General features: G+C 39.1%; 3 protein-coding genes and 1 long non-coding RNA gene across 5 annotated transcripts in view; 1 reads left to right on the top strand and 3 right to left on the bottom strand.

The window, feature by feature from the left end:
* LOC143355660 (uncharacterized) overlaps positions 1–11,230 on the bottom strand; it is a 250,921-nt gene extending 239,691 nt beyond the window's left edge. The window contains exons 1-3 of one of the 2 annotated variants that reach the window (XR_013082537.1): positions 8,416–11,230; positions 7,582–8,314; positions 4,472–7,540 (exon numbers count right to left, since the gene is read on the bottom strand). This is a non-coding gene — a long non-coding RNA (uncharacterized LOC143355660). Of the gene's footprint in view, positions 1–1,004; positions 7,541–7,581; positions 8,315–8,415 lie in introns of those variants that run through there. The other variant, XR_013082536.1, reaches the window with a different exon arrangement.
* Positions 11,231–11,581: 351 nt separating this feature from the next.
* LOC143355654 (omega-amidase NIT2-like) lies at positions 11,582–15,607 on the bottom strand. The gene is made up of 6 exons (XM_076790686.1): positions 15,487–15,607; positions 15,249–15,395; positions 14,438–14,622; positions 13,869–14,037; positions 12,569–12,802; positions 11,582–12,143 (listed from the first exon to the last, which is right to left on the bottom strand). Exons 1-6 carry the CDS (start codon positions 15,530–15,532, stop codon positions 12,052–12,054), a joined length of 873 nt encoding a protein of 290 aa, XP_076646801.1. The 5' UTR covers positions 15,533–15,607; the 3' UTR covers positions 11,582–12,051.
* On the top strand, positions 15,268–26,269 carry LOC143355648 (uncharacterized). Its single transcript, XM_076790680.1, has 5 exons — positions 15,268–15,403; positions 20,155–20,367; positions 23,530–23,889; positions 24,588–25,154; positions 25,421–26,269. Exons 3-5 carry the CDS (start codon positions 23,537–23,539, stop codon positions 25,983–25,985), a joined length of 1,485 nt encoding a protein of 494 aa, XP_076646795.1. The 5' UTR covers positions 15,268–15,403; positions 20,155–20,367; positions 23,530–23,536; the 3' UTR covers positions 25,986–26,269.
* LOC143355650 (G-patch domain and KOW motifs-containing protein) lies at positions 15,666–17,814 on the bottom strand. Its single transcript, XM_076790682.1, has 5 exons — positions 17,453–17,814; positions 16,988–17,348; positions 16,818–16,921; positions 16,437–16,744; positions 15,666–16,238 (listed from the first exon to the last, which is right to left on the bottom strand). The coding sequence occupies exons 1-5, from the start codon at positions 17,590–17,592 to the stop codon at positions 15,760–15,762; spliced, it is 1,392 nt and encodes a 463-aa protein (XP_076646797.1). The 5' UTR covers positions 17,593–17,814; the 3' UTR covers positions 15,666–15,759.
* Positions 26,270–26,279: the final 10 nt, after the last annotated feature.

The raw sequence follows: 26,279 nt of genomic DNA, 5'->3' as shown, positions 1-26,279 counted from the left end.
GCCAACATTGACACCTGACCTTAAGAGTTTTAATAAGCTTCGAGCCAGTAAACTGTTAACTAGAGAATCAAATTGGAAAGGACAAATCCCGTCAAGCCTTAGCATGTTGTCAGTATACAAGATCTAACAACAAGAGAGATCCGATACCGTGTCCCATCCTCATTCCGTCGGAAGTATCGATCAAGGCGGATGGATCTCGATCGAGATCATCGGGTGGAAAGGTCGGAGGCTGTCTGGTCCGATGCTTCAACAGTCAGCCTCTTTTCGAAATTAGCTTTGAAAGTCATGGTTGGACGCGTCGCACTCTTAGCATCCCTTTTTAGACGGTTTCGTTCGATGAACCAAGGCCTAGATTGGACGCCATTTTCCCCGATCATTTCGAAATTGGTGATGGGTGATCAAGCCTCTCGAATTAGCTCGTGCCACCGAAACACGAAGTGTTTCAAGGTTCGCTTAGTTTTGAAAAGATCATCTGATCGAATTGGTTGATCACATTTCGAAGCTAGGCGATCCGTTTATTGTCACTGTCAACCCGTGGCAGTGTTCGTTGCCATATTCTACGTTTCCATTAAAGTTCCCCGCTATTTTTGCTTATCTTGTTTCTCCTCGGGTTTCGGGAGTTTGTTTTCGTTGAGCCGATGTTTGCGCGATTTCTACTTTATTGGAGTTTTCGTTTGGATAGCTGTATAGGTTTTGCGGGGATACTTTGTGCACTGTGTATACCACCGTCCATGGATCAGGCCAATTTAGCATGATACGCCATTGGCGATCGATCCTAGAAAGTCTGAGACCCGGGCCGACCCTGAGTATCGATGAGAGATTCAATACTATGTTACTTTGCCTTCTGAGTACTGAGAGAAGATGCTGAATTTTCATAAATTACCAAATTTCTATCGAATAATTTTTATTTAGACCATTTCTTCACTTTCAATATTTCCATTATTATTAAATTTTCTTTCATGCAATTTTTCTCTTCGTCTATTGAGACTGAGGTTTCGCGGCAATTTCTATATAATTACCGTACAGTTTTGTACTTTAAATTGTTGATCCTAACTATTAGACTAATAAAGATCTTTCACAAGGAACTCCAACAAGGATCTTTAAAGAGAAATCTTTTCCGAGGTACTATCGGAGAGGCGTAATTAACCGTTAATTAAAAGAGTACGCTGTAAAAACGGAGCAGATTGTAAGAAAAATAAGTCCCGGGCTCAGTCTTTCAGGGTTCGGAACCCGAGCCATGTCTGCAGGGGGTGGTTCTCGATCCTCTGGATCTCCACTTACCTTCGGACACGGCTTAATAAGATCGCAGCGGGACTCTTCGGATGGTTTCCCGCGTTCCCGCGTTCCCGTTTCCCGGAAGTTCGATCGCAAACACGCGAAGATTCCAGGAACTGAACGTTATTCCTAGAGAGAGAGAGAGAGAGAAAGAGAGAGAGAGTCGAAGCCACGCGGAACAGGGATCGCTTAATTAATTCCGATCAATCCATCCATTTGTTCGACGGCCTACGCGTTTCCAATGGCCGAACATATCATTTCTGTAAGAGAAAGAGAGAGAGAGAGAGAGAGAGAGAGAGAGTGAGAGAGAAATTGAGATAGAGAGAACGAGAGAGAGAGAGAGAAAGAGATTTGTGCTATGAAACTATGAGCCAGAGGCGCGAACGTATTTTCGAACGATAACAATAAATTTTTAGGACCCATGCACAGGATTAACGTTACAGATTTAATGTGATACCCTTCGGGACGTTTTCGGGTACCTTCGGCGGACCGGAAGTCCTCCAGATTTGATGTGTACTATTCAGGGAGGACGCGTGGATTCTGAGACTGGTTGGAACACATTCGAAAAGACAATTTTAAAATTTTTTCCTACGTGTTTTACGCCGCAGACAAAATTTGCTTTCAATGTGTTTAGGTTAATTGGTACTTTCGGGACGCGCACCGCCATTTTAGCTAGAGGAGCAATGCAGTAGGGAAATAAATTGCACGGGTGTGGATTTTGTAGGATTACTTTGTTCCATGAAGATTGAATTATTATTCTTATTTTTTGTTTTCAAGTATTTTGAATTCTGGGAAGCTTCATGTAATAGATACTGCTTGAACGTTGAACTAATTAGTTACAAAGTGGTAAATATATACTTGGCAAGTGTAGCGCATTTTTATAAAAATTTGTAGTGAAATTTATGTTTTTTAAATATATGAAAATGTTTCGAAAAACGATTAACTGAAATATTTTGTAAACACGTTTACGTATGAGAATAGTAAAAACAGTTCATTTTTCTTGCGTGTATGAGCATTTTCTGTATTTAAAAAGCTTCTTTATTTAAGAGAGTAATATATCTTGCAACCTTCCCCCACAAAATTATAAGTTTCTCGTTTTTACGAGATGATGAAGAAAAATCCATGTTTGCAAAACTTCCGCAGTCAATTTATTATCCAGAGAGAACCAAGTCAAGGGAAGCTAAGATGGCGGCGAACGCGATCGAAAGCAATAAATCTCAGTCAGATTATACTTACATGCCCGTTGAAAGCGACTGTCGACAGAATCTATACGTATCTTTCCCGCAAAACTCTGAACTTATAACATGGTCGCCATTGGAACAAGAAACTTCCACGTTCTATTGGAAGACGTGAAATAAATCGACGGTATTCAATCGAGTGCAACGTTCAACCCTTCTGCGGCGGCTGGGTCAATCTCGACCCACACTTTATTCAGCATCTCAATTTTCTGTCGGAAATATCGGGTATCATTCTTGTTGAGCTCGAAAACAGATCGATGCAAATACACAGGGTGTCCCAATCGTGTTATACTTTGCTTAGAATATTCTTATTATGTCAGTACAAAGCGTCATTCACTAAATAATTCTTAACAATTCTAATAAATTCTTTCGGAAAGGATATAGTTTTGTGGCTGAACAGTGAACGGGTTTATGAACTTGCAAATGCTTAGTAATTTTTGGTGAAGCAGTGAAGCAATTTTAAAGAAAAGTTTCATTTCGATAAAAATTCAAAATTAGCTCGACTTTTTTAGACAGCACCATCTATACTTTATTTTCACGTTCTTCAAAAGAAAGGACACAGATTCTTCAAGTGAAAAAGTTACAGAACAAGAGTCGCGTTTTGATATCAATTTTCTAGTTCAAGGTCACCTCAAGGTCACAGTCTGATACATCATCGAACTTGTCTTGAAATCATCCACAGAATTGTTGACTTTTAAACCCGTAACCTCGGCTCATCGAAAGGAAACTTTTTTGACAATTTTTAATAATATTTGTAGACCATTGAGAGCTGATCAATTTTTGTTCAAATCATTTTTTTAAATTCCAAATGTTACAATTTCTAAACCATTGAAAACTGATCAACTTTAGTTCGGAACCGTTTTTGTTCAAACTACGGGAAGTGATTGAAAAATAGTTGGGACTAAATTTTGAATGAGCCTGTATAAAAATTGTTGAAAGCCGTCGTGAGAGGGTTAATTGAAACGTTGATCCGCCGATGTAATCCAGTTTGACTCTGTCAGAACCACCGTGAACGAACGACACGTATTTTCTAAATGTACAAAGGTGTATATTACAATACTTGATTCGTAAACTGCATGTACATATTTGTCGGGGCCGCCGGGAGACACTTATCCGTGGGTGGCCCCCGAAAGAGATATTTAGCTACGACGACGAATTCGGGGGGGAACGATTATAAAATCTAGAACAAGTTAAAAACCATTGAGACGCTCCATATTTCTGTACCTCGAGGTATTTATTATTAATAAATTTATGATAGTCGGCCGGGCATCGAGAGTAACGTTATTGTAACATTATCCATTGAGTAATAGGCACGCGCTCAATTAAACCTAGCATGTAATTAACAAATAAACTCCGTTGAATAACATAGAGGTTTAAGTACAGGGAGGGTTGCAGCGGACTCAATTTTAAACATAATTCTACGCACGTTACTGTCACCGTCGCGTTGGCAAATCTTTCCTTTCCGCGTGTCGATGCTGTGTTAACGATAACTGTCGACGGAGGCGGTTCTCTTGGACACGAACGAGTGCGAAATAAATCAAATGTTCTCAGTATATGTGTCTCTGTATTCGTAAAACTTTGTTTCCCCCGGCTATTCGTTTTTAGTTTGCATTTCATGGATGGAACAATACTAATCCAATTTTTGTTTTAATTATTTGTTAACGGAACTATTACCAGCATATTCCCAACACTTTTCTGATTGAAACGAGTCCAAACATGGAACAGTTTCGATCATTTTTCCTCGTTTAATCCACGATACAGTAGAACCTCGATTATCCGAACCGTTCAATTTAAAACGATCGATATACAGAACGATTCAGAATGAACCTGTACAAATAAATAAAGATTAAATCTGAAATCGTAGCTAGGTAACTGTTTTATTACCCAAACACCCACGTTTTACTGATCAGTTCGGATAATAGAGGTTCTACGGTATCGTGGATTAAACGAGTAAATACGAACCAAATTGCATCGTGTTTGGACTCATTTTAATCAGGAAAGCGTCACGAATATGTTGTTAAGAGTTTCATGAAAAAAACAATGTAAAAACAAATCGGAGAAAGGAGCGGGTGATATAAATATTGTAACCCTGAGGGGAATCAATAAAGTATCTATCTATCATATCAAAATTTTCGCATATATCGAGGCATTACCGTAATTCCGACAGCATGATTTCACCGTGGACGTGATTAGACAGCAAGTAAACGACCGTCCGAATAGTGATGGTACAATTATCGGCGCAGTAAATGGGACTTCGTTGTATTGCCGCCGGCCATTGTTATTCGATGGCTCGTCGAAAATACAGCGACAATAATTATTTCGCGTTATTTACATTCATTTCCCGTGCAGCCGCTTGTGTCCTGATTGCACCGAAGGGCGCCGGATACTCGCTAAAACCAGCTGGCCGAATTAAAATATCCTGTTACCATGGAACCGTGGAACAAGGACACTGCTTCCGGTCCTCGGTTTTTGCAAAACTTTTTTGTCGCCGAAGAGAACATCGCCTCCTCGACGCTGTGAAACGAACAACGAATTTCCTCGAACAGATTTCGGAGCCGGAGCCTGTACAGAACAATCAAGTTTTTCATTTGTTTCGTAGCGGGAAATTCAAATCGCTGCGCGAACGGAGCGGAAAACAGCTTTGGACGCGTGCTGGGGGACAGACTAAAAACGAGTTGATCATAATCGATCAGGATGCGCTTTTTGAGAGAGCTGAGAGCAAAAGTGAAATTTTTATTCAATATTGTAACAGTATGAAAAACTTAAGAGTGTCGTTTTACGTGTTTTAAGCTAACATGTGCAATTTTCAAAAATTTGGAATATTCTGTTTATTCGTGACAAGAAACATTTTGGTTGTCTCGGTTTTGCACAATATTTGTTACAACAGTGGAACTTTTCCGAACCCAAAAAATCCTCCAACTCTGACTTGCTGTAACTTCGAGAAAAAAATTGGTACTATATTCTACCCGGGTTCGTTTTAAAGGGGAAAGAAACTTTTTTCTCGCCGTCAAACAAAATTTCTCCGAAAGCCGCTTGACACGTGGCAACAAAGCGAAAAACGAAGCCCAGTGTCAGCCGCAGAACATTTTACAAATTCCAACGTTCCTGCAAAAGAGTGAAATTTTTAGTTGCAGTTTTATCGCGCGGGCGGTTAAAATTGCACAGGGCGGAGGGTGGTTGTCTCGGAAAAACGTCGGAGCCGTCCCTAATCCAGGATAGCATCGTTTCACTAATCCCGGACCTTATTGTGCTTGTCGCGCAGTTTATTCGCCGGAAGATTGTGGCGTCTCGCAATTAACGAACGAAGCCCACGAAAATAAACCGGCAATCTCGCGTTACGTATACAATTTCCTTCTTTTCCCTAGGACAGGTGAGAGGGGGGGGGGGGTGCGTTTTTCCATGCCCGTGGCTCGTAAAGACTTTTCACGCCCATAATGAAAAAAAAAGGAAAAACGAGAAAAACTTTTCACGCCCGCAGTCGTCGAGCACCCTTCCGCTCGGTTCGCGGCGATTTTAATTCGTTCAAGCCCGAAAAAAGAGCAAGGAACAAGGCCGTACACACATTTCCCAGTGTAATCGTGTCCCGGGATGTTGTTAATCTCGCGTCCGTTAACAAATCGAATTGTCGCTGACTGTCTTCGACAAACGGGATCGCAAAGAATCATTCGCGATTGTCAACGTGGCGCCGATAAAAGAAGAAACCGTTGCACCGGTCCTTCGAAACCGTAAAAATCTGGGAGAAATTTATCTTTCTGTTAATTGGGATTCAATAGTTGCTGGATTGTCCGATAATTTGAGTGAAGCACTTATTTTTTTTATAAAGAAATCGTTTGTTGGCGTCTCTCGCCATGATCTGCGAATTTGTTAATAACTGCTAGAGTTTTCGAGACAACGACTCGTGAAAGTTTGTACTGTTACTTCAATGTTACGTAAATACGACTGCAAAATTTCAGGTTGATGGGTCTGACCAGAATCTAGCAAGAAATTAGCTAATTTGGACCAGGTTTTTCGGGTTCCGTCGGGCCGTGCGCGGTTTTCGGGAGCATAATCGCTACTCGCATGGTTTCCAACGATCGACAGAAGAATAGGCTTCGTTGCAAATCGATCTGGACGCCTGTTTCCCTCGGTATCCTCGCAGGTTTCGTTTCGTAGGGATTTCCCGATAGTGCAAGAAGTCGAGCAAAAAGAAAATTGATCGATCAGCTTCGATCGGCATCGTGCGCGTTTATGGCATTTTTACCAGGCGATTCCCTTTACACGTTCGTCCCCATTCAATGGAAATTGATCGTAGAGTCCCCGCCGGGGACGATAAGGTTTTAATAACGCAACTTTACCGGCGACCATTTAATACGATGAATGCCGTCGAAACTTTTTAATTAGCGGAGTCGAAGTTTCGAAGTCTTCTCAAACGACGAGCACTCATCCTAATTTACGCGACACCGAGACCGGCAATTTGTTGCCCTTTACATTGGAAGAACTTCAATCAATTCTTCTCGATTCCGAAAATAGGGGCTGTGGACAAAAGTCTCGCGGGGGCTATTAATTAAAATTATTCGGCTTCGCCTTCGTTAAAATCTACATTGTTACTTTCACGGTACGATCCTTTGATGTTTCTAACGACGGGCGCGCAGTTGAAAGTTCAAATAAATGTCATTTCAACTGTCGCAAGGTATCTGGGTAACGAGAAGATGATAAGAGTCATATTTGTGACATTTTTGTGATTAAAATGAGTCCAAACATGACGCAATTCGGAGCAAATTTGCTTGTATAATCGACGGTTTTGCAGAACCTCCATTATCCGAACCGATGTCCGAATTTTCAGTTCAAGTTTGATCTAAAATGTACAAATTGACAAATATTTAATCCAAAACTGTAGCTAGGCAATTGGTAATAAATTCACATTCCACCGATTAGTTCGGATAATCGAGATTTTACTATATCGTGGATTATACCATCAAATGCTATCCAAATGGTGTTGTGTTGGGTATCGTTTTAATCGGAAAAATGTCACGAATACAACAAACAAACTACTAAAAATTAACACGTACATTCCTGTCCGAAAAATGACAAGAACAAAGTTTTGCTTCCGAGTCACTCGTGACGTCGATTGTCAACACCATACTAGAGCCGTCACTGCACGCGGATAACGAGCTGTGCCGCCATGAAACTCGACCCAATGATACACAAGACTATTGTTTACACGATCCAATTGGAAAAATGTCCGCAGGGTTGCCGACGCGAGAGAGAAAAAAACCGTCTGCCGGCCTTTTCGTCCACAACTTGTTTTCAATTGGACTCTGGGATTAATTAATTAGTCGCGGGAGTTCATCCGGAATTATCGCACGGCTATCGTTCGAGGTTCTTGCATTGCGTGCTGTTCATTACCAAGGCTCTCTGCTCGTCGTACAGGGTATTAATTAATCATTCGCGACGAAGGCGTGTCCGAATCCAGTTCGAGCTTAAAGTCCAACACATGTTACGCCGCGACAATAGTCATTCGACATAATCTTCTCCTTTCGCTTACCATTTCTCGAGAACGAGCATCCGTTCGGACGTACTTTCCAAAATGTGTACTAACACGTTCACACTACCGTCTCACCTACATATATACAGGTGATTGAATTATTCGTCCATACTTAAACGTGAATTTTTGCGGTTAATATTCGTCGTACCAAATTCGATTGAGATCTGTTATTGTACATTTTAATATTTCAATTTTTAATTCATTAAATATCTTGACTTTGTGGAATTTATCAAGTTGTTGATAAGTCATTATTTTTCCAACGATTTTTGCAGGTCGCCTGGCCAATTAATGGTCTTAAAAAGAGCAAGAAAATTGATAAAACAATATAGGTGTCGATATTGAGAAAGAATTATTTTTCCAACAATTTTTGCAAGTCACGCGGTCAATTAATTATTTCAATCGCAGCAGCAAAACTAAAATGTAAATTAACAAGGCGCTAGGCAAGGAGAGTCGCAACAATTATGATCGTGAATGGCGACTACGACGAAAACTATTCAGTAATAAGTCAATAAAAATAGTCTCCGAGATAAATAAACGTGCTGCAAATTGACGGCCCAGGGGACGGTCACGTCCCACGTTGATTACGTATTTATAAAGGGCCGTCGATTCAACGGATGCTCGTGGTAAATTTAAATTGTAAATAGACGCATTGCAGATTTAAAGTAAAGCCAACGATAAGGGGGCAGGGTAAACGTGTATACAGAGAAAAAGGAAAAGGGGTGAGAGGGCGAGAGAAGATAAGAGAAACGTCGGCTGGGAAAATGATAACCGATCGATGTGAAAGAAAGAACGCGATCTATTTTTCATTTTCGAAAAAATACTGTTCACGACGATCGCGTGAATCTGCGACAGCCGACGTTCGAGCTCGTTTCTAACTCACGTGTTGTGCGATTGATAGCATAACTGGCACACCATGAGTCCTGAAAATCATGCGGTACCGTATTATTAGACTGCGGATTTGCGATGTACTGTTATCCGTGATGCGATTATCGAATCAGCTGATAGAACTGACTCGAAACGTCTTCACGAGACGATTAGGAAAACTAAAAATAGAAATCACTTGATACCAGCATGAACAAAGTTAATTTTAATGCCAAGTGATTCTAGCATTACATTTTAGGCAACATGATTTTTATTTGCTACATTGTGCCGTAATTTCGCACTGTAACTATTCTCTCGAATCTCTTTATGAGAGAATTAATCAAATTGTGAGCATGAACAAAGTTCATTCTAATGCCAAGCGATTTTAGCATTGAATTTTATGCAATGCAATTTTTATTTGTTACTTTGTGCCATAATTTGACACTGTAACCGTGGAACCAGGCGAAACAACTGGTTTCAAATTTGCTTATGCGACGATTAATGACATTGTAAGAATGCTTTTGTGAGTCCTGTTGCAATAGACATTGCAAAAATGTTTATGTGGATTCTATTGCAACAGAAACCTCGTTGTATCAAGATGAACGCAGTTAATTTTAACGTCGATTAGCGATAAATTCAAAACAACAAGATTTCTTAAGCTGTGCTATAGTTTATTTCTAGAACTGCGAAATTATTTGGAACCAGTCGAAATAATTAGTTTATTCTTCGTTATACGATCATTGAAACTGTTAAATTGTCTTTATGACTTTTATTGTAACAGAAGTTCCACAAAAGCGGAATAAACATTAATTGAAGCGTTTTGCAATTCCAGCGTTAAATTTAATTGAAAACTTTTATCTCTTCTGCAATACTACAATTTAACACTGGTTTCAAATTCTCAATTGTATTTTCTAATTGTTACTAATATTCTGATTGTGGATCTCCGTGCATTTATCGCATGAGAATCTATGCAAACTTGGAAATAACAATGTTACTATATACTGTCTGAATAGATCTTTCATATACTCATCTTGCGTTTTTCATAAAACAACCAATGAAAATAGGAATTTGCAGGAAGATCTGCAGTCTAGTGTCAATCGCCAAAAATCGAAATGGACGCATTCCCGTTACTTTTATAAGGTAATATAAAATAATAATTTCTAGTACTACATGACTTCAACGGTCAAGGGACAATATCGAATCGCATGATTTTTGGGGCGTTGTGTCTTATGGGACGCAGAATGCTAACAGAGCCGAAACCACGTGTGCACAAATGGCGTTTATGGCAGACATTGTTGGGCATCATTCCGATGAAAGTAATTTCTCTTTGGTCCCCGTTTCTAGAAAGTGATGCAGACAATTTTTATTTTCTGTAAAAATGTACATATATTGCATTACGTACAATTTCTCAATGAATTAATTTCTGTGGTTCACATGATAAAGTAAAAGTCACCTTAATTGCTCGGTACTTCCGGTCGTAAAGTAGGAAAATAATTTCCATTTGGTCCCCCGTTCCCGACAAATGAAAATATTTATTTTGCGCGAAGATGTTATTGTTCGAAGTATCCTGCTCCACTCTGGTTACTATTCGTGCAAAATCTTGAACGTATTGACGTACAAAGTATTGCCCGACACTGCTGGCAAAGGCGCGTGACACACTCGGAAGACAAAGGTCGGGAAGAAATATAATTTCTGCGAGTTCCGCCGGAAAGTTTGGCGCCGTCTCGGCGTTTAGCTGGAGCCAGCTCGTCTCGAGCGGGGGTGGTTTTACGTCTTTCTCCCCCCTGCGTCGAAGAGGGGGATGATTCTCGAGGAGCATTTCCAGCTGGCGAGCGGCCGAGACGGCCCCCGCATTTCCCGTATTCCCCAATCGCGTCGCGTCGCGTCGTCGCGTCGCGGCGAAAACGTTTTGCCTCTTTTTTGACTATCTCCGTCGAGAAAACACTGTATATTGTATTGTATATTAACCGAACATTAATCGACCAATTTCTCTAAGCTTATACTTCGATCTAACGTTTACATAATGTGAAGGAAACCAACATTTTCTTTTTCTTCGTCTATTTCAATGTAAATATTACACTTTTAGAGGATAGATTTAATATTGCTACCGGATGCGTAAATACCTTTGATTGCGATTACAACACGTCGTCTTATCATCGAGGGGCCTTTCATGTACGAGTAAACATTCTGTAACGACTACAGATGTATTATGGTAATTCATTCGATCGATATATTAAAGATATTTCAAATCGTACCGGCGCATCATCTTTTTGTCCCGTTTTATTCTTGCAGGTAGACTGCGGATATTTGTGCAATTTAGTTTATGAAACACGAGCCAGCGGAAGGTTCATTGTTATGTTGTTTACAGCAAAATATTGTTAAGGGTTGAAATCAATATTTATTTATCTCCTGATTCCTGCAATCCCATATTTTTATTTTGCTTTATCATGTTGCTTCCAGTGTGTAAAAATTGGTACGGGATGAAATTTATTTTTATTTAGCTACTGATTCCTGCAATTTCATTTTGCATGAATACTCGCGCTCTGGTTGTGGGTAAGTAAATTGCAATCTTTTATTATTACCATTGCATATATGTTTATTTAGATCCTACAGTATAAATGTAGAAAATCCCCGAATTGTAACGTAGCATAGATTTATTGTAGGTTTCATCCTAGGATGGCGGACGATCACATAATTTATTATTCTTATTTTAAAGGGTACTTTTTCGAGATGCTTTAGTCTCTTTATCATTACTAATAGAACAGCTAGCAGTTGAAATTAATCGACAAAAATTGAGTAATTAATTTCTGAAATATTAATTTTTATATTCTCTCAAAATTGACCAAGATAACCTTGTTTGTACAAAATAACGTTATTAATGAATCGATTTTAGAAAATATTAGATATTCCAAAGACAGAAAATTTATTTTTAGAAATTCTGTAAATATATCTTGGAACATATTCCAAAGGTCGCAAAGTTTTAATTGGATACTAGACCCAGAAAGTTTGTTTTTAAACATTGAAATCTGAAACACCTGCGACCCACTAATGATATAAAATATGTACTTACAGGATAAAATTTTGTCTAGATTTTTCGATTAACCCGGGCACCGCTATCCAAGGATTAAAAAGGATGGTTTGGGCATGTTGATGTTAGTTCTTCTTCCAGACAGTATCGTACAACTCGGTGCGCCTCTGCGAGAACGTCGGAATCTGAGCTCTCACTTCGTCCACGACTTTGAGGTCTGAAAAACAATACAAAGTGCTAAATAAAAATTCTAGAACCTCTTCCATACGTTGAATACAACATTCCAAAAAACCTCGTATACGCAATATATAAAAATTTGATGCAAACTTTGGCAATTTCACATTGCAATTGTACATCAACTAAATTTTAAGTTTCAATTCTTCAGAAGACGTCCATGTTTAAGCTGTAGCCATAGGAGAACGCGTAGTATACAATTTTCTTTTCTCTCTTAAATTTTCAATTGCAGATCGTTTAAAATTAGTATACAATTTTCTTTTCTCTCTTAAATTTTCAATTGCAGATCGTGAAAAACGTGTCAAATTGACAGGAGTGACGGATGAGGGTTAATATCGTAGTAATCTGGCGAGCCAATAAATTAGTAGGAACGGCTCGTGGAGCGGAGGGGTATAAAGGGGCAATTACCTATATCGGCGACAAGCATGTCCTCGCCGGCATCCAGCTCGCGAAGAATCTCTCCCCAAGGGTTGGTTAGCTGGGTATGCCCCCATGCAACGTATCCTGGTGGAGAGCCGCGGGCCGGCGACACGCAAGCCACGTATAATTGATTGTCATTTGCCCTGGAACGTTGCAACAACGACCAGTGCAGCGGGCCGGTCGTCAGATTGAATGCCCCCGGATATATCAGCATCTGGCAACCTGGCCAACAGAGAAAACAAGGAAATATGAAAGCACCGAACTGCACGGTCCATTTACATTTACAGTAGTGCACGTTTAAGTGTCCGCATTCCGTCCCGAGTGGGAAAACTGGCTTCCGCGAATCCCTTCTCAGCTAAAACAACGCTTTGTATTTTTTTACCACAGCGCATACCACTAAAAAATTTGAAAAAATTCATAAACAATACTCATATTGATACATTGATACTGTAAAAATATAAATGATGTCGCTCGGAAACTTCAATGTGAAATTTGCATTTTTCGATTCTTTTTAGAGGTTTTTGGTTTTTTACAACCAGCATTTTCAAGTTGAAAATCCGAATTATTTGCAGTGTATGTATCTGGGTGTTTGATAGCTGTTCGATTTTTCGTCAGAATTTTCAAAATATGACTGGAAGAAATAGGCCAAAAATTAATCGCTACAGATTTAGCAAGTGAATGAGGATGTTAGCATCTGGGAATCTGGCGAACGGTGGAAATAGGAAAATATGAAGACACTGAGACACAGAACTCCTCGGATCACCTGTCCACCTTGTTCCTCGATTTACTTTCAACCCCCCGGGTACCAGGGACCTGATACCGAGGCAATCACGTCCCCATACTTTACCCTGTATGTACCCTCTCCCACCAAGCTTGGACTCGACGCGAGATTACTTCTGTACCCAATCCTTTTTCCTTGGACCTCTGGGGTTATTTTGCTGATAAGGCGAGCGGTAAGCTCCTGCGATTATTTATTTGGTTTGTGCTGTAATAGTCTTGTAGGAACGAGTAAGGTAATTGGAATTGATTTGTGGTGGCAGAGAATGCTTTATTAATTGTTCCTTCTAGGAAATGGTGCGTTGTAAGTGGATCTTTGTGCAAGATAAAAATTGTCTGTAGTTGTTGCAAGAAACAGGAGCCACTTAGGAAATTATTAATAATTTTTTCGTAAGTTTATTAATTTGCAATACGTATACTGATAACAGAGTCCAAGAAAAATGATTTGTTTTGTTCTTGTAGCCATTTGAATAAACTATTTTTCTGAGCAGTTGAATTTTCTGCGACGTACCTATGTTCCTGTATAGACGTGCCATTTCCTCAAACCGGATGTCATAGCAAATTCCGATGCCTATTTTACAGCCCTTCGCCTCGAACGTGGTCAAAGAGTTTCCAGGACTGAGGCAATCGCTCTCGCGGAAAGTCATTTTTCCTGGAATGTCGATGTCGAATAAATGCATCTGGAAACAAAAGGCAATTTATTTAAAGGCTACCGCGAGTCAATTTATAACTCTGCTACTACTTTTAATTTACTCATTTAGTCAATACTTCTAAGAACGTCCAGCTGTGATTAAAATTAATCATGTAATGTAAGACTACAATATTCAAATCTTGTAAAGAATTGTTCTTTAAACAATTGTTCTGCAATACAGTAGCGAAAACCAGTGTACAACAATTTTGTTCAGGTCAGGAGAGATCCGAGGATACTATTACAGGGTTGAAAATATGTAAAACAAAATTGATGCACAAATCTTCGAAAATATCCAGCTTACGGGGATCGAGGCGTTTGTTTCAGTGTTTTCCGTAATTTATTAAAAACGGACATTGGCAAAATCGCTTGTAAAAGCGAACATTGTTTACCTTCCTGTGTTTGGCCACTAGAGTCCCGTCGGGATCCCAAACGGTGCACGTGTTGTATAATTTATCGGATTCTCTTTCGGGTATTGTACCACCGATGACGTAAACATTATTCTTCTTGGCCGCATTCGACAAAGCGACGCTCGTTTCGCCGTCTGGAATGCTTTCCGCATATTTTGGAAAATGCGCTGCGTTCAATAAAATATAAATATAACAAATTACCCGTTTGTCTCTGCATTTGTCATCCATGTTTTCTTAATCGAAGCAATACGCGATAGCCAAGGTCAAGACGAGTTCAACGATCTACGACACCATGACCCTCGCGTAACCTTGAGCTTCATAATTTTAAAATATTGATTTTTCCAGAAGCATAGGCATCTCATTTATTATTGATAAAAGGAAGAAATATAAGGAGGAAGACATGGTAAAATTCAATGGGGTATTATGATGTCCGACAAAATTTTCTCAAGGTCACCTATGTTTTTGTAAATGGGACCATGTAGTTTTATTAGTGTCATGCGGTAGCTGATTGAATTATCGATACTCACTAATCAAAAGAATATTTAAACTATAAGAATCAATCTAAAAGTCTGTCTCTTCGATGCAGTTGATACGTCTTTAAAAATTGCGCCATAATTTTTTACCATAAAAACAATGAAAGAGGGAGTAGTCTATTGTTATTCTTATGAATTAAACCACCCCCTTGTGGCGCGCGCGAGAGTTGAACCGATGGGGTGTGAAATTTGTTCGAGCAATCTTTTAAATAATTTTCGGAGTGAAATTATCGTAAAAGGTGGCAATAGAATGTTATTACATGTTCCATATGGCGAGTTGAAGCATTCGGGCAGTGCAACAATGTCAGCGTTTTGCTGTTTAGCGGTTTCGATAAAAGAAACTGCTCGTGCCACGTTCACCGATTTATTTTCGCCGACTGCGAGCTGAACTAGCGCCAAACGGAATGCTAAAAAAGTATGATTATTATTACACATTATTCGCGAAACAATTTTCAATATCTTCATTATAATATTCCAAAAAGAAGTAAGCGTACATACTCGACATTGTTCGGAACCCTTGTTTGACGATGTTGGCACATAACATGATACTTTTCGAGGTTATGTACGCTTACTGCTACTTTATCAGGCATTACGTAAACCGTCGCCAGATATGTAAATAAAGAATCACTCTCTTGCTTAAAACGCGGTTTCGCCTTAAACAAATGGGAAAATGGAGACAACTTTGTAAAAATAAGTTTTATTAGAAAATGTATATAAACAAAATTGTACAGTTCGTCACGAAAGTAAAACAACGGGAGTCCCCGCAAAGTATTATCGTCTAGTGGACGATCGAGACCTTGACCTATCCCGCTTTTTGTGTTTCCGTTTGTCCGTGTGATCTCTCGACTTCCGGTCTCTGGTTTTCTCCCTTTCCTTATCTTTCTTTTTGTGTTTTCTGCTAGACCTCTCCGGCGAACTGTCTTGTTTCTTGTGCTTTTTTGATTTCTTCGATTTTTTTGATTTGTAGGAATCGTTGCTGCTCGATCTGCTTTTTCCTCTTTTCCGCCTCTTTCCATGATCGCTATCGTCCTCGCTCTCCGAATGTCTTTTTCTGCTTCTCGATTTTTTATCGTCGGTTTTACTACTTTTCTCTTTGTCGTGTTTTTTCTTACGTTTTTCCTCAACGACATTTTTATCGTCTTCGTCGCTGCTTTTGGAATGCTCGGACGAGCTCGATCGCTTTTTCTTCACCAATTTAGGCTTCTCCTCGTTAGACTCCTTGTCTTTGTACTCTTCATATTTCTTCGCGTCTGAAATTAACACCATAAAATACTAAAGGCTAAAATCTCGTATATTTATTGCGGTCCTAAAGTGATGAGAAGGGACTTTTAAAAGCAGATTTTCAGCCAAATATTATGTAAAATTTTCAGATCTCGTACACCAATGATTCTACAATTTGAAACATTGTTTTAAAAGTCCCTTGACTAAACCCAGATATTAATACTAACTTAGAACTTTAGCGTTCTTCGAGTACTCCGACTTGGTCACAGGCTGCACCATGAATTCGCTCACGGATATAGTGTTTCCTCCGATAGCCAGCTTTATTATAAGTCGTCCCGCATCGTCGTCGAATCCCTCAATCTGACCATAATTATTACTCTGCTTGCCAGCTATGATCTTCACGAATGTACCTTTCTCGATTTTCAGGTCCTCTTCCTGTTTCTTAGTGTCTTTAATTTCCTTCTGCAATGCTGCTTTGTCAGCGCCCAACCCCATGCCTTTAGGACGCAGCTCTGGTATTGCAACAGACACCATTCTGTAACAAGGACATTAGATAGCTATAAAATATAAATGCATAAAGCAGTGTCGATTTGAACTAAGACTCGTACTTTTCGTTTTTACCGATTCCTTTGCCAGGCTGCCATCCCATTCCCCTCAACATCGCCATTCCGAAAGCATCAACAGGAATTTTCTCGTAGTCCTCTAGCGTTGACTGAAAGGAATAATATCCATCATAGTACAAATAATATCCTGCTGAAGTATAATTATAAAATTGTACCTGTTCTTGACCTCGTAGAGACTCTTCCTCCGCTATCGGCAGAGTCAGTGCCTCCGTTTGAGTCCCCTGATTGTCGTCAGACTTTAAATCTGCTATGATCTCCTTCGCAGCCTGTTCTTCCAAGGTAATGACTTTATTCTCAATCTCCTCTAGCGGTTCCTGTTTTACTTTAACAATATCTTTTGGCAAGGCCTTGCCATTGGTCAGCTCTGAAACGTCTTCTTGTTTGATTTTTATTGTATCTTCCTTCGCTACCTTGGGTTCGAATATATCGGCGTCGATTTTATTAACAATTCTATCGTGCCAGGTTTTCGAACCCAACATCGGGATGATCAACGGTTCATCTTTCTTCTCTACTTCACTGTAATAAAGAATTATTTAAATGGTTTTTCATTCGAGGATCTGATGTTTGGTTAGCTTTATAGGTTATGTTGGCGTCGTAAATTTGGAAAAAATGCGACTTACCCTATTACTTTGATAGCCTTCTCGTCGAGACACTCTATATAATCGACTTTCTTCGTTTCTTGAGGAACATTAGTTTTCAAAACGGGCTTTTTAATGGATTTCGCGAACCCGAACGAGATTTTCTTCCCTTCTTCTGCCATTATTCCGTTTCGATGACACGGATTTCTCGATAAACACGTTCAAACCATAAATAAATGGTCACTTAAGTTATTTACATTGGTTTAACACCACATTCCATTCAATCGATTAATAAATTAACTGCAACATTCTACAATCACTATCACTGCCTCTGAACGTTTGGAAAACACAACGACGAGGGACCACTAACTTATTCGTAGTAAGATTGAGACACTCTTTATTGAAATGAATAGAAACTGGTGGCCGCGTTTACATGAACGCGAGCGGGGCATATTTCCACTGGAAGCGGAAGCTGATAGGCTATTTTTCTTAAGTTACTTTACAATGATTTCTTTGCTTAAGAGTGTTTTTTTTAAATTGTAATTTAAGTAAAAAATGTATTTTTGCAAACTAGTAGCTTAAACTAGTTCATCTGATGGAATAATTACAAGAAAATTGTATTATGAGGATAAAAATGATCGGTAATTAACTTTTGAAAAATTGTATTATTTTTTAAAAGAATTTTTTGTACCTGCTATAAATTACTGTAGATTGTTAAAAAAATGAGCAATAGAGCAATTTAAGAACAATTTTAGAAGTAGCACCAGGTGTTTTCTAAAGAATTTTTCAGAAAGGAACTAGAAGTTTCAAGAATTATTTAAAAAAAAAGAAGAAAAACTTTTGAAAAAATTTTATTTAACTTCCAAGGGATTAATGTTGAGGATAAGAAAGGTATTTACAAATACAGTTATAAAACAATTAAAATTAAATAATTAAACAAAACTTGAGAATAATTGTTGAGCAATTTTTACATTTCTAGAATGGCCTTGATTTTTGATAATTTATTTCGATTGAGTAGCACACAGGTTTTCAAAGTATTTAAAAAAATTTTTTTATTTCTAAGGACCGAGAATTTTGTATACTTGATCTTGCAACTATGTCGATTCTACTCTACCCTAATTTATGCACCGCAGCGCGTGACTTTACCATTATGCACTGTGTCGTTCGCAATTTATTTGAAATCAGTCTACTTACAGACCAAGTTCATTATCCCAACTTTGTTGTACTCTGTAAATAGCAATATATAAATGTAATTTAATTACTGAAAAACGTTTCTTCGGTTAATAATCATTTTTTGAACTTCCACAAATTTTTCGTCTTTCAAGAATATTTATAGACAGCAATGAGCTCTGACTTAATTTTAAAAAATTGAAAAATGATTCCATAAAGAAATATTTTCAATTTATCAAAACATTGGAAGTATTCCACTCGACTAGCAGTAATTTTTGGAAAATCTTTTCCACATTAAAACATTTTATTTTGGGCTACCCTAGACATATAGAATCAAAAAATCGACACTAATTGTATGTTTGTATGGACCCGATGTTTGTACAATCAATAATATAGACAATAGCCAATCCAACAATAGCTGCAACATCGTATACATAAACACACACACACACACGCGCGCGCGCGCAGGTTGTGTTAATTTTCCCCTTTCATTAATTAAGGTATATCGCTTTAATTCTGTTGCGATACTTCATTAACTGGGGTAGTAAATAATTATTTATTGGAGCAATTGGACCAAAATAATTCTTCAACAAATTTACACAATTACTACTTTGCTCTGAACATGATTAATCAACAAAAATGAATAAATCTGTAAAATTAACAACCCTAACAGAATTAAGAAATCTAAAATTAACAACTTGAACAGAATTAGTAAATCTAAAATGAACAATCTCAGCACAATTAATTGATTTGTAAAATTTGCCCGAACAAAATTAATTAATCTGCAAAATTAACAACCCGAAAAAATGGGTAAATCTGTCAAATTAGTAACCCGAACAAGATTCCTAGATCTATAAAATTTGGAAAAAATAATGGGAAAGTCCCGAAAATAATTTTTTGGTCGCATACTAAAAGAACAAACGTCAAAGACAAATTAGCTTGGTGTCTGGAATGTTTTTAGGAGTAACTGTAATGGACGCATCTCGGTTCTCTGGCAGCGCTGAAGGAGGAAGTCATTCTCTTATCTTTCGGTGCAAGAATTACAGTTAAAATCAGCGACCAGTTGAGGACAGTAGTCACGGCTTGTGAGTCGAAGTGTTAGCGTGTTTCAGAAGCGATGGGACTGAGACTTGCTCAACATCATAGAAAATATCCCCATAATCTCCGATTTTTGAAATACCACTTATCTCATACGTGTTAAGGGCCCATGTCGTTGACAATCTCAAAAAGACATGATTTTTAGGAATTTTTCGGAAAAATCTAATGATTCTTTTTTATTAAACCTATTTTTTTTTAGAAAAGCAGATTCCTCAGATTTTTCCAAAAAAACTAAAGACCCCATTTTTCCTGATTATTAACCAGAAATGATTATCTTATTCAGACGACTGCGACGCAGTCATTTTTGAAGATTTTGCAACAAAACAATTCCCACAAGTACCACAATCTATTTCGAACAACGTGTTTGATGAAAAGATAGGTTCGTAAGATTTTTCCGAAAAAATGCTGAACATCCCGCTTTGTCTACAGATAGTTAAGCAGGCACGACCCCTAATATCGATTTCGACTTGTTCTAGTGTTAATGAGCAGGTCGTTGAATTTGTCCCACCACTAGCACGTAGTCGCAGGCCTCCAGGTAGAGGGGTTAGCGTGTTTTAGAGGCGACAACAGCACGGTATGCAGATACGAAGCCAGGGTAAACCGGGAAGCCGTAGTCCGCGGACCATAGTAATCGTAGCAGCTCCGAACAGTCGACGACATTCGGAAGCCGCGGACACTCTGGAATCCAGGTAAACGATTTTTCTCTCAGACATCGCACAGACATTCATTCGATAGCTCTTCCTCCAGCTTGAACGGCAGTTTCATTGACTGCGTCGATCGTATGTGGGTCATGCGGTTCCTCATCTGCAGCGGGTGATCAAATTAATTCAGTCAAATCCGTTTTCAACATTTAAGTGCCCGGTCTTCGTAGATTCGCGATAAGGTAGAGTGACTACATTACCGTCAAAAAATGGTTTCACGTGCCTCAAGTTTTCGTCATTATATAAGAATATTTTGACGCTGGTAAAGGGCTCATTCGAAAGAGGCCCTTAAATCGTGAAAAATCCATTTTATAATCGCGCGGTGAACAGGCCACGGGTATTTATATAAAAATCTTCCGAGTCGGTTGTAGAAAAAAGACGTTAAATAAAAATTGTATTTCTTCTGTTAAAAATTTTGTTCAGATAGAAGCAATGTAACAGCTGAAATTCTTCTAATGATTTTATAGTGTTTTGTGTTCTAGTCAGTTTTGCATTAATTCGTCAAATTCAATGATTAATGGCATAGTCTACGGCGCTGTTAAATATGCACCTGTAATTTTGTGGTTCTAATACTTTAATTACCCACTGTAGAAAAACATTTTCCACGCATGTTATCAGAAATCCATCTTATGTTTAAGTTCAGTTTCTGTAAAGGCCATCAAAACTTACATTTGCACAAACGTCTGCAATCTAGCTATACCTATTCGTTCTTATTAACAATTTAAACCCTTACAGGTTTGTTTAGTTATTATCTAGCTATAATTAAAGACCTGGGTACAAGAACAGGGTAAGTTCAGATTTTGAAGATTCCATAAATCTTATATATTTCAAACAATAAACGACACATAAAAATATGTAGGGCTTGAACAAGTACAATTTTATCGCAAAATGGACTTGCCCAGCTTTTGAACGAAGGTCTCAAATTATTACTGCTTAAATTATATTTGACAAATGAAATTCCTTTATCATAATCAGGTGCCTTCCAATTCTCCAAATCCTGAAATCTACTTTCATTTCATTTCAGTAATTTGTTTCATCTCAAAAAATTCACTATACTTTTCATTTCGAAAAATACACTATACAATCATCATCCTCAATTTCGTCGATCACAGTACTCCACACTTCATTTTCCATCATTCAGTCTCATTGCCAAAATCGCACTCCCAAAACAGCGATTACGTCACCACCGAAATATAGTGGGGAATTAAAACGGTCCACGGTTTAACTGTAAAACGGTGACCATAATCGCGCGATTGTGATGCTAACGGAGAAGATCCTGCAGCCGATTTGTTCCGCTAAGAAGTTCTATCCTTCGCTTCCATGTTCTCGTTCTGCGAACGCAAGAAGCTATCGTTCTTGGGAACTTTTGCTTCGATACGGTCCATCGATTTGTGAACTAAACGACGATCAATCGGTGACAATGCTACCGTTTTTGTTTTCTCTAATATCAATGGGATAGATCAACGGTTCCATAAACTGTTTTGCTGTTTCGTCGTGTCTCACTACCCGAAAAAGATTTTCAAGAATTTTTTCTGGAGGAATTAGGGGACCTTTTTTTAAACGAGTAGATTATTTGAAAGTATAGAGATTGTACTAATTCTAGAAAATTTTTCGTTGCAAAATCTTAAAAAATTGCTAAGTGTCAGTCTCTCTCCTTAAGACAGAGAAATGAAAGAGCCATTTGGGAATTTTTTTTAGAAAAACTAGGGGACATTTTTCTAAAACGAGTACGTTGTTTGCAAGCATATAGATTGTACTAATTCTAGAAATTTTTACGTTGCAAAATCTTAAAAAATTGCTAAGTGTCAGTCTCTCTCCTTAAGACAGAGAAATGAAAGAGCCATTTGGGAATTTTTTTTAGAAAAACTAGGGGACATTTTTCTAAAACGAGTACGTTGTTTGCAAGCATATAGATTGTACTAATTCTAGGAATTTTTTCGTTGCAAAATCTTAAAAAATTGCTGACTGGCAGCCTCTCTCATTAAGACAGAGAAATGAAAGAGCCATTTGGGAATTTTTTTTAGAAAAACTAAGGGACATTTTTCTAAAACGAGTATGTTGTTTGCAAGCATATAGATTGTACTAATTATAGGAATTTCGCTGTAGAGGATTTCAACAAGAAAAATCCTATAGAATTTTCCGAAAATCGATTCCAAATATGTAACACAGAATGTCGACAGTATATTTGCAGTCACAGTAGGAAACAACTAGCGACCAACGATCGACATTTCGAGGGACCCATTGTCATTGAAAATTTCGCAACCGGAATCGGTATCGACAGAATCATGCGGTGCGCGGGGTGCATTGAACTTGTACGCGCTCTCTCGCATCGTATCAACAAGTTGGATTCTAGTTCGATGGCACCGTAAATGTAGCCGAGTGAACAATCGCTCGCGACCGGATCTACGTGTTGCCCGGAACTCGGTGTATAATACCACGGAAACGGCCTGGGAAATTATATTTGTTATGGGGAATCGGACACTGGCCGCCATGCCACACGAGGACGATCTCATCTGACCGCGCGTGGCTACCGGACGGAACGGTCATTAAACGTCTGTCGCATAGTGTTCCTTTTTTTTCATAGTTCTCCCTGCCTTCATAGTTCAGTGAAAGCTTCGGCCGGTATTCATCCTCGATACAGTCTGTTGACAATTGCAGCGGCGCGCGACTATTTTTCTCAAAAATCTACAATGTGCTCGCACAGACTCCATTTCAGAACTCACACCTGGTCCACTGTCTGAAGAAGCACAGATTTTTCTGATTTTTTTCTGGAAAATTTAGGGACCCTTCTTTTAAACGAGTACATTGTTTGAAAGTATATAGATTGTGCTACTTGCAGGAATTTTTTCGTCGCGAAATATTTAAAAATGGCGGAGTAACAGACTCCCTCCCAGGAGCTTTGTTCTCGCAATTTTATCTGTGGGGTGTATAGGAATTTTTTTGGAAAAATCTAGTGGGTTTTTTTCTAAATGATTAGGTTGTTTGAAAGTGCACAGATTGTACTAATTGTACGAATTTTTATGTTGCAAAATCTTCAAAGTTGACTTGTAAAATAATTGTCCTCTGCAACCTTATGATCCTTCTAGTATTAAGGTATCATACTGCTTTTTAGAACAAAGAAAAGGAATAATACTTAATAATAATTTTTAGATAAACAATGCGGCTGCTCCTCTTTCAACTGTACCCGCTACTGTTCTTCCTGACGGGTATCGTCGCATCCGGGATCGGCAAAGCGTGGCAGGTGCTGCCATACGCGACTTATGCTTGGGCCCACCCATCCTTGCCACGATCAGACTCCTCCGCGTTTGAAGTTCGCAGCGTGAGCGGCGTTGGTCGTCTAGATTCTCCAGGAAATGCTCAAACGGATCTCAAACACGACAAACTCGATCTCAACGCCGAGCAAATAGAACCGAACAGTCTTCCGGCGCCTTGTTTGCTCGGTCACAAGCCGCAGGAAAGATTCCAACGAATCCTGTTGACTCCTGACGATGAGCAGAGGAACAGAGATGAGTAAGATATGCAGAGAAAATATTTATAGTGAAACACAACAAACAAAAATTCGTTCATATCAATTTTAACGAGCATCTATGTCAGTGAGACAATTGACAATTGCTCCAAAAATTGGCGAAACCTTTTTGTTGACAATAATTTTTTTACGAAATTCTTATTGGCGTATCCGTGACATTTTTCTGGTTAAAATGAGTCCAAGCACGACATAGTTTGGAACATGATTACTCGCTTGATTGAGGATTTAGTGGAACCTCGAATATCCGAACCAATTTGATGCGATCGATGTACGATGCCATCTATTGGACAAATCAATAAAGATTTAATCTTGCATTACAGCTAGGTAACTATTATCCCAATATGTATGCACTTGTAATTAATTCGGATAATCGAGGTTTTCCGGTATGGTGGATTGAACAAGTAACAATGATCCAAATTGTGTCGTGTTTGGGCTCATTTTAATCAGAAAAGTGTCACGAATATGTTAGCGCAGGTGTCATAAAAAAAAATCACATGAAACAGAAAAGTATTTTGACAATTTCAACCTCAACATTTTTTTCAAGATTTAAATTTCAATCTTTTTATTGAACGAACCTGATTAGTTAGATGTCCTTGAAGTTCAGGGTCAAAACAGACTCAGATACGTTAGAACAATTTTAGAGCACACATTTTATACACTCTTTTTTACCATTCTCGCCCAGAAATCGAGACGACACAGACGACTCGGAGATCAACGATAGGATCTTCCAAACGGGGATCATGATGACAGTCCTTCGGCCCGATGACGGCCTCGGAGGCATCACAGCCAACGCAGGTGGTGGCGTGTCAAGGGTCCGAAGGGATGCTGACAACGAAACAAAAATGGAGCAAATCGCAACCACGAAAAACGTCCGAGAAGGTCGCGTGAGTTCTCCGGAGTCTTGGTCCTCGCAATCATTGTCCGTCGAGTTTCCTCATCGAGGCTTGGATCAGATGATCCAGCAGACAGAGGAGGACGAAGAGTCGCCTAATTCGAGAAGCTACCAGACTCGCAGAGCTGACTTCGTTACCAGTCATCATAGGCGCAGTTATGATCACAGGGACCCTAGAGACATGCCTGTGTCCAGAGGATACGATGACTATGATTATTATAGGAACATGCCTAGAGATCGGGAGTATGATCCTCTGGTTTATCGGAGGAGGTATAGTTATTATTATCCTGATCGCTACCGAATGGAGAGGAACTACTATATGCATGTGCCTCAGGAAAATTCTTATTACTATGACAGGTAAAAAAAACATGATTCAATTCAGTCAATTTAGATTGATACTCATTACATTACCTACTGAAAATTATTTGCTCATTCCCGAGTCCCTAATTTTTAGTTATTCCTGAACTGAACGAATGTATGGAACGAATAAATGTAGATGGTACAGTTAAGTGTCTCTAAAAATCGTAGTGAACGTCTGTGAAGAAGAATGCATGGAAAGCCAAGTCCTTCTCAATGCTCTATAGCACTCTACAAACCTAACACAGTGTACTATACTTCACCAGATACAGAGACGAGGACCTGGACCTCTACAGAGGTCCCAGACCAACGCCAAAACCAAAGAGGATCATCTATTACGCGACACTTCCTGAAATAGTCCGTAAACCCGTGGACCTGAGGAACTACCCCAGACCCTACGAAGCTCCAAGGACACCAGGAGCCAGAGACAGGACCTACAAACGCATTCCTGGGAACGTCGATCCCAGTGGTTACCGTTTCAGACGACTCTACGATGCTTACGACTCCTATCTCAAGAGGTCCAGCTTCGACAGGCCTTATTCCTACCCTGACGAGGAAGCTAGACGCAAGATGGCGATAGAGAGTCTCAGGAATAACGAGCCAATCGATCAGAGCACCGACAGGAAGCTGGCGAACCAGGTGTCCGTCAGGGACGATGGCAAACTGCCTTGGCCAGTGCAGATTGGAACCGAAGTCAGCGTTAAGGATGACGACAGAGTCCCTGGCAGGAAAATCTATGGGGACAGTAATGGCTATGAGAGATTCCAGAGTGCTCAGCTGCAGAAGGCGCCGGATGCCACCGGGTCCAGCGAGCTGCAGAGCGATAATTGAGAAATGGTTGTTTGAGTGGTTCTTTAGTATGCGATTGGGTTGCATTGTGAATCGACTTGGGGGTTTTAAGGGGGTATTCTGGTTTTCGCAAATTTCTCTGGATTTTTTTCAGAAGAACTATCAAACCTTTTGCATTGGGATTTTGCACACATATTTACTGGTATTTAAAGCACAGGTGTGATTTTTTTCCAGTACAAATAATCGAAATTACATCAGTTATATATTTTTTTATAGAGTGTGTTCTGAAATACATGGGTCGACGGTCGCCATAATTCCAGTCTTTTCTACTGATTG

Source organism: Halictus rubicundus, chromosome 7, assembly GCF_050948215.1.
Source record: "Halictus rubicundus isolate RS-2024b chromosome 7, iyHalRubi1_principal, whole genome shotgun sequence".
NCBI lineage: Eukaryota > Metazoa > Arthropoda > Insecta > Hymenoptera > Halictidae > Halictus > Halictus rubicundus.
The sequence above is the reverse complement of the archived record's forward strand: the minus strand, read 5'-3'. Positions and strand labels throughout refer to the sequence as shown.

Coding starts and splice junctions, on each gene's coding strand:
- LOC143355654 (XM_076790686.1), bottom strand. CDS start 15,532: ATGTTATGTGCCAACATCGTCAAACAAGGGTTCCGAACAATGTCGA. Junction 14,623..15,248: donor CAACTCGCCATATGGAACAT/GTAATAACATTC, acceptor TATTGAACGCAG/CGCATTTTCCAAAATATGCG. Junction 14,038..14,437: donor TAGTGGCCAAACACAGGAAG/GTAAACAATGTT, acceptor TTTTGTTTCCAG/ATGCATTTATTCGACATCGA.
- LOC143355650 (XM_076790682.1), bottom strand. CDS start 17,592: ATGGCAGAAGAAGGGAAGAAAATCTCGTTCGGGTTCGCGAAATCCATT. Junction 16,922..16,987: donor CTCTACGAGGTCAAGAACAG/GTACAATTTTAT, acceptor TATTCCTTTCAG/TCAACGCTAGAGGACTACGA. Junction 16,239..16,436: donor GAAGAACGCTAAAGTTCTAA/GTTAGTATTAAT, acceptor TGTTAATTTCAG/ACGCGAAGAAATATGAAGAG.
- LOC143355648 (XM_076790680.1), top strand. CDS start 23,537: ATGCGGCTGCTCCTCTTTCAACTGTACCCGCTACTGTTCTTCCTGACG. Junction 23,890..24,587: donor GAGCAGAGGAACAGAGATGA/GTAAGATATGCA, acceptor ATTCTCGCCCAG/AAATCGAGACGACACAGACG. Junction 25,155..25,420: donor AATTCTTATTACTATGACAG/GTAAAAAAAACA, acceptor ATACTTCACCAG/ATACAGAGACGAGGACCTGG.